The following is a 7,828-nucleotide window of genomic DNA, read 5'->3' as shown; positions in this document are numbered from 1 at the left end:
AATGTCTCTCAACTTGTTTCCTGGCTCCTAAAAGCCTGACCTTTTATTCCCCTTCTTGCATTTTTATTCCATCATACCCAGTCCTCCTGATTTTCCAGACTCGTGGGGTAAGAGCACTGCGGACTGCTTTGGGAGACAATGGAATTGAGTTCAATGCTGTCTGCGATGTTGGTTAAAACACAGTAATGGCCACAGATGCATTTTGCCCTTGAACCGCAACATCTTTTAAAAATTATTATGAAGTACTTAGGCAATACAAAAAGTCTAGACTGTATTACAATCAATACTTGAAACCCCACCACTCAGCTTAAGATAGGACACTTTTCAACTTTTCTTCCCTGACGAAATTACTCCCTAGTATTTGGTGCTTTTCATCTCTATTCAGGTAGTCTTTTACTACACACCCCCACAAACAGCATATATTATTCTGCATGCCTTAAACATTAAATATTATAAGTATTCTTCTGAAACATTCTTTTTGTTCTGCAGCTCTAGTTTTTTACTGCCTTCAGTACTGCATTGGATGAGTATTCCACTCTTGTATCGGTGGATATTAGGTTGTTTCCAGTTTCTTACTACTTCCGAACAATAGAGCTAAGATTTTCTGATTCATTTCTTCATTGAACACCAAGAACTGTTGAGTTACAGGGTCTTCCACATGACTTGACATGCCAGTTGCTTTCTGAAGTGATTGTACCATGTAAGCTCCTACAGCAGAGTGGGGGGCCTTGGGATTATAAACTCTGTAGGCAAGAGTCCTAGCTGTTGGAATCCCCTGTGGCCGGGCTGAGGATCTATTCCTCCAACTAGTGCAACTGCTAGTCATCCCAAGGATATTTCTAGCTCAGACACATGCTTTCATGTTAATTTCCAGGCTTTGAGCTTCTGTATTACAAAAGTCTTGTGAATTCAAATCCTGAAGCCATGGTCAGGCGAGTCCAGTCGGAATTCTCAGAGGGGCCTTTTTTCTTTTTTAATCCAAAGCACAGACCAAGAGAACAGAGGCTCCTTGAGGTCTCCGTGGCCAGCAGGAGGATTTCTTGTCTAGTCTGTTTCTACACTGAAGGTCTTTAAAGATCTGGCATTAAATATGAGGCTCAGTTATAACTTCATGTCATACGGGCTGAAAGGTCCAAGTGACCTTTAACATCTGAACTCCTGGCTGAGATGGCCACCTTCCTCTTCACCACCCAGCTTGCAGCCCACAAGCCTGTGTGGGTTCAAGTTTACTTGTTCTGGTTTTTATTTTATTGGCAATGGAGTTTAATTTTAATGTTCAGGCCTTTGGAAAACATTTTTCTCTTATTCTCTTGTGCCCCAGTACTTGTAGGAAAGAAGTTATGCTGCTCTCATAAGGGAAAATGGGAGCAAAAAAGTAATTTTGAGGTTCTATTTGTTTCAATGTTTAAGCCTCATTTTCTACATCAGCGGAATCCAACAGAATTTCCTAGGGATGGGACTCCTATATAATAAAAGGGTAATATGCAAATGGATCAAACAGCAGAATGACCGGTCACTATGATGTGCACCGACCACCAGGGGGCAGACGCTCAAATAGGAGCTGCCCCCTCGTGGTCAGTGTGTTCCCACAGGGGGAGTGCCACTCAGCCAGAAGCTGGGCTCAGGGCTGGCGAGCATAGCGGCAGTGGCGGGAGTCTCTCCTACCTCCGTGGCAGCACTAAGGTTGTCCAACTGCCAGCTTAGGCCTGCTCCCGGGGAACGGGCCTAAGCCATCAGTTGGACATCCCCTGAGGACTCCCGGACTGCAAGAGGGTACAGGCTGGGCTGAGGAACACCCCCTTACCACCGAGTGCACGAATGTTGTGCACCAGGCCTCTAGTGTTCTATAATGCCTTCTGTTCCATATGGCAGGCACTCGTCACCCGTGGCTGCCAAGTGCTAACATGTCTGATGAACTAAATTTTTAATACTATTTTAGTTAGAGTTTAAACTTAAATAGTCACATGTGACTGGTGTCTACTATATTTGACAGCACAGTTCTAAATAGTAGTAATAGTTTTCAACCCTCTGGTGATTTTATGTACTAACAAACCACTGAAGTCTGGGAAAAAACCTTGCAAATCTACTTCTGATAGTTACAGAATGAAGTATTTGGACACGACTTCAGAATACCTGCCACCACAAAACTGTGTAGCCCCATTATTTTGATAATCAGGTATTTCTTGCCTGACTTGTCTTTCTGGGGATTTTCAAAGATCTACAGTGACCAGGTTTAAGTGCACTTCTTTCCATTGCTAGGAAGGTAGGGAATCAAAGTCCAACAACTTTTCAAGGATATGTATGGAGTACTCAAGCGTTAAGAAACCTCAAGGATAAAATAACCAGAAATATAAATAAATGTATTTAGAATGAAACATGAGACAATATGATTGAGTGTACAATTTGGTTCATCTTTTAACTGAAAAGTTTATTGGTGACTGAAAATGTGTACAAGTTAAGACATGAACACTTTATACGATTCATTTCTAGCATTTGATGAAAAAACACCATCAAGTACTGCTCTAGGACTGGACTGGGCTTATATTTTCAATTTTTTAAATTTTTAAAGGGCATTACAGTATATGAAATGACTCTTATTTCTTTGTTCTTTAACTGCCATAAGTATAGATTAATGTGGCTGAAACAAAAATGCAGGTATGAATATAATGAGACCCAGTATGTATTTGGAAACAAGGCCACATAAGCTTGGCAGGTGCTTCTGGCCATTTCATTGTTTGGCCTTCAAAAATAAAGATTTGTAAATATTTCCCACCGATGCGTCATCCACATGAATTCTCTCTGTTCTTGTATAAAACTGATGCCTAGGTTTGGCATTTAGGAATGCACTGAAATGGGCTCTGAAGTAAGAAAAGCATTTCATGGGATGAAGGAACCAGGTCAAAAGTGAAAAAGCTAGAAGTTTACATTTTAAAACTCAGCACACATTTCCAGGTAAAACTGATTTAAACCTCTGTCCTGAGATTTTCATTTTATCCATATGATTTAAAATGTCTACAAGAACTGAAGCCCCTTAATTCCAGTCTACAAATTTCAGACATTTCGTTTCTTAAGAATTTCTTTTTTTAACATTCTCAACACAAAATTTTAAAACGAAACAAATTAGAAAGCATTTTTAGCATAACGAAGGGGTATGTTTTTTCAGAGTGTATGAAGCCCACTCTTCTCTTGATAATCTTCATAGAAACGTCTCAGGGACTCAGGAATTCTGGGCGTCACAGTGCTCAAGGCTTGAGTGAAATGTTTTTTCCTGATGCATTTGGCTGTAATGTCTTCTTCTAGCGCCAGAAGGGCGGCCTCTCTACAGAGGGCGATGACCTGAGGGGAGCGAGAAGGCAATCAATATTGGTTTTTAGAAATGTAGCATTTCGGTGTAAGTTCTGCAACTATAAGCACATTGTTAAACCTATTCCACTTACATTTTCAAAAGGATAAAAAGTAATCACCTTCATTCCCAAACAACGCATTAAGTACTCAGAACCAGGAGCAGCAACATAATCAAGATAACGGCCCTTGCTTACAACTGTAAAGGTGGAACAGACCGGCTGGCACATTGTCTCACGCAGGACTATGAAGGATGAGTGTGTACGTGTGGCGGGGCAGGGAAGGAGGCACTATAGTGAGGTCCAGCTCATCAGCACACCTGGCCACGCACAGAATCGCCACATTCCTTTCAGCCTTTGATGTATTACCAACATGTAAAAGCATTTCTTTATGTACATCTCTTTAATGAGTTCTTAAATCTCGGGAATATCAGATCGAGTTGTCTCTGTTTACTTTGGAGAGCTGCGTTAGAACAGAGAAGTGAATTCTGTTTACTCAGCCAGGGAAGCTGAAAGAATGGCAAAGAATGGGGGGGCAGAGTGGGTGGTGGGGAACCGGAAGGGAGGCAGGTTCAAGTCTCGAATCCTGAAATGTGTTTTTAAGCTCTCTACTCGTCAGACAGCGGAAACAGGCTGATGGCAGTGTCATTCTAAAGACACATTACTGTGGTGAAAGGGGCTTGTGGGATGAAAAGAGAGATTGTGATTTTCAGGGCAACAGGGAAAACAGTGATTGATACTGACTGCGCCCTTCTATCGGTAAATGAAAGGGCCAGCTGAAACGCATTTGTCCAGCCATTCAGCATATTTTCTCTGTTTGTTCACTTATTGAAAAGGCTCCTCTGCTTATGCTGGGCTAATGGCTGCCAAAGCAATTCAGTCCCTTTTTAGGGGATTTAGCAGCATGTTTTTAGGAAGCTTTCAAAAAAACATGCATAGATTTAGGTGGCTTTGTCAAATTACGACAATGACACTGTTAATTCTGGGCTTCATTAATGAGCACTGAAGTTGACCGCCAAGGTTCTGCATGTTAATGCTTTTCCAGAAAGAGTGGCTACAAACTTGAGGGAAAACATAAAACTTCAGGGATTAGTAAAACACCTTCATCACATACCCTGGTGCAAAAAAAGTTATTTTGAAAATAAGACATGATAAATAATAAGCACGGTAAGAGAGGGTGGAGTCCCCAGCATGGTAACCTAGCAATTCAATGGTCCCACTATGTGCCAAAGAGAACTGGGGGACCTCCTTGAAGGGCCTCAACCCTCCCACCTTCCTTCTGAGCAGCACTTTCCTCATCCGGGTAAGAATGTGAAGCACTGATTATGAGGCTAAAAAGTCGGAAGAAGGTCCAGAGGGGAGGAGGCAGAGAGGACTGGATTTTCTGCTGGCGGCGGAGTCCAGCCCTCTGACAGTTCAGGAACGTTCCCACTGCATTGCTCCCTCTCAGGCTAAGTGGAGTAGAGAAGCCATCACTCTGGGCATGCCACGTCTTGCACACTTCAGAAGTGAGACTTAGCTCACAGAGCATCGAATGCTACGAACATTTACTGAGTATATGCCACGTGTGCCAGACAACTACTCATGACTGTGCTGACTGACTGCTATGTGACCAGTGCCCCAGGTTTTGTACAATGCAGTGATCAGCTAATGTGAAGTCTTGATGGGAGCATGGCAAATGGAGTGGCCAGATGAGCTCGTGTAGGGAGGTGGTGGTGGGTAGGGAGTAGGGGGTGGGGAGGTTGGTTGAGTTGAGGAAAGGAGAGGTGACTGAAAGGCTGCCTGGAGCCTCTCAAAGTTCCTGGAATTTGGTTCACAGAGCTACTTGGTAGGTGATTAATTCTGCTGGCACATGTGAGAAAGTTCACAGTCTAAGAGGCTTCCTCTCAATACACAGAAATAAAACTGGAAGAAGAAATGACTATACTCCTGTAATTCCTGGATTCTCCAGGTAGTCTGACGTGTCAAGGTAGAGCAGGTGGGTAGTGACAGGTCATTGAGGCCTCAAAGGCTGTCCTTGGGGTGAGCTCCCCTAAGTAATTTCTCTTTGCAGGTCAGCTTTTCTTCTTCCGTATCTGCAGCTATAGCTTTTTCTCTAAGCGGTAAATTGCATTTTTGCCCTTATGTGGTGGCTTCCATGGCAGTGACAGAGGGGCCTAGGTGGTGAGATGTGGTCAGAGCAATCACAGCCACTTGAAAGCTGGATGTTTGTAACTTGAGGCCTCTAGTGTATGTTAACATTTGAGAAATTCCCTGTAATATTTAGTACTGGCCTGACCCTTATTTAACAATTCCATCCAACCTGGAGATCTACAAATCTGTGAGATACAGAAAACTTGGACAGAGTTTTGACGAGAGTGCTGAGAAATGTGTGGATTAGGCACAGATGACCTTTAGAACCTTTGAGAGACAATGACAAGGGAAACAGCGGCAGAATCCTGGCCTTCGAGGACCGCCCAGGAAGTTGTCCTCCTGGGTTTGCAGCTGTTTGCACTTCCAGGGTGGCAGGAGGACTACCTGAACGCAACACTTTGCTTTGATAAATGTCATCCTGCTTTTTTTTATTTACAAGGACACCCTGAAGAACCAGCCAATTAGGCAGTCCTTTCCACCACTTTTATTTTCCTATTATATTTACTTAGCAATACACAACCTGTAACTGAGAGGAAATAGTACACTACTCATAACTGACCAGTCATGCTTTCATCAATCACACCTACTGAATAGCTCCTTTGTGCAACACCTAGGTGAGGCCTGGTGTAGCATCTAGAGATGTCCAAGACACAGTACCTGTCTTCTGATGCTCCCAAACCAGGAGGTAAAGACAGCAGCTAACTTTGGTGGGGAGAGAAGGCAAAGTACTTTGGTGGGGAGAAACGGAAGGAATTAGTGCTTCATAAACCGGAGTGGGAAGGACAGAATTTAGATATTATACAAGGAAGGAAAGGGCATTCTGAGAAGAAGGAATAAAGTGAGCAAAGAAATGGCAAGATGGGGAAGGAGACCAAAATGGAGAACTAAAAGTAAAAGAGTAATTCCATAAAAAAGGGGGGGGCACTAAAAAGAGAGCAAGGATAGTTTTCAGAAGTCACGAGGGCCACAATGGCAGCGAGGGCTCGTCAATGACAGGCATCTCTAAAGCTCTCACCGACTTCACAAGCATCTGATGCACAAGCAGCGGACAGAGCACCGCTCCTAAAGTTCCTTTGTTTTTATTTTCCCCATGAAAGGGCTTCTTGGTAAAAATTCCAAAAGGAAAAGCCTTAATGGTATTGCTGGTTCTTCTCTCCTGACCCAACGAAGAAGACAGGTTGAAAAACAGGCGTATTCTTGGGTTCTGTTGGCTCTGGGGTCACGGTTTTGGTAGGAGTGCCAAGAGACTGTACTTCCGAAGGAAGGTGCCGCTTTCGCGCTTGCTCCCATGGCCCATGCCAGCATTCCCCTTGAGCTATTAGTGTCTTTCAGAAGAAGTATTTCTCATCAAATAAGTTTTAGGTAATAGTGTTTATACTGTTTCCCACGAAGCACGGTAGACTTTTAAAAATTTTGTGAAGCCTAATAATGATGATCTGCTTAATTTTTTTTAACCCAGTGTTTCCCACAGAACTCCCCCCCTGCCCTGTTCTTGGCAGAAAAACCTATAAATGGCCATTGTTAGAGTTATTGGGGATCTTTAGCACAGACTCTAGGAGGTGCTAACTCCCACCAAACAACTCAGTCAAGGCACAATGTGACTCTTGCCTGCCTCACACCTTTTTTCTTTTGCTCTCCCCTATTCCATGAACAGAGAGAAGAGGGGAAGGGCTGAGCAAAAGACAGAGGGCCAGTCTGTTTAATGAGGTCAAAGGGCAGTGGCCACAGCACACATTTGTACTTGGAGATATAAACAGTTAGTATATATTTGTTGAATTGAACTCAACAATTCTTTAATTTAAAACAAGTTTTCAAAAAGTGTGTGCTACATGCATCTTTCTCATATCAGGCCCTGTAATATTTTCACTTACATTTCACATGACCTAGACTTTGTCAGTTCTACTGAGGCTTTTGGAATGATAAAGTCAGTAACAAAAACTGCTTCACACTGTGATGGATGTTCATCTTCAGCAATGTTTCATCTGAGGCACTACTGGGACCCTAGTTCGTCCTTAGAACACAAATGAGGACTTCTGGCAGGAATGCCTGTGTTAGTCTGAGAGAAGCTTCCTTGGGTATCAAAATTTGTTACACAGGACAGAACATTTTTGCTGTGTTGTCATGGGGGAAAAGTGTCCTGTAATTGAGAAAGATTCCCGAAAACGTGCCAACAATGCAGTAATATGTATATTGGTTTAGAGGACTGAAATGGAAGCTTTGTTTAAAAAATTTGTGCAAATGGTGATCTACTCTTCCACTTGATGAAAGTAATCTGGCTCCCATTAGCTGCTGAGGGATTTTCTTTTCCGTATTAAACTTTGAAAAGGGAGGGTCTTTTCTGATAAATTTGCTAA

General features: G+C 42.8%; 1 protein-coding gene across 1 annotated transcript in view; it reads right to left on the bottom strand.

Annotated features, from left to right (window-relative positions):
* Positions 1–2,390: 2,390 nt before the first annotated feature.
* SPATA5 (spermatogenesis associated 5) overlaps positions 2,391–7,828 on the bottom strand; it is a 252,906-nt gene continuing 247,468 nt past the window's right edge. Inside the window, exon 16 of the mRNA XM_036312780.1 lies at positions 2,391–3,336. Coding sequence (XP_036168673.1) covers positions 3,160–3,336 — 177 coding nt within the window. The 3' untranslated portion in view covers positions 2,391–3,159. The remainder of the gene's footprint in view (positions 3,337–7,828) is intronic.

This window comes from Myotis myotis, unplaced genomic scaffold (assembly GCF_014108235.1).
Source record: "Myotis myotis isolate mMyoMyo1 unplaced genomic scaffold, mMyoMyo1.p scaffold_m19_p_6, whole genome shotgun sequence".
In the NCBI taxonomy this organism is placed as follows: domain Eukaryota; kingdom Metazoa; phylum Chordata; class Mammalia; order Chiroptera; family Vespertilionidae; genus Myotis; species Myotis myotis.
This window is presented reverse-complemented; position numbering and strand designations above follow the sequence as displayed.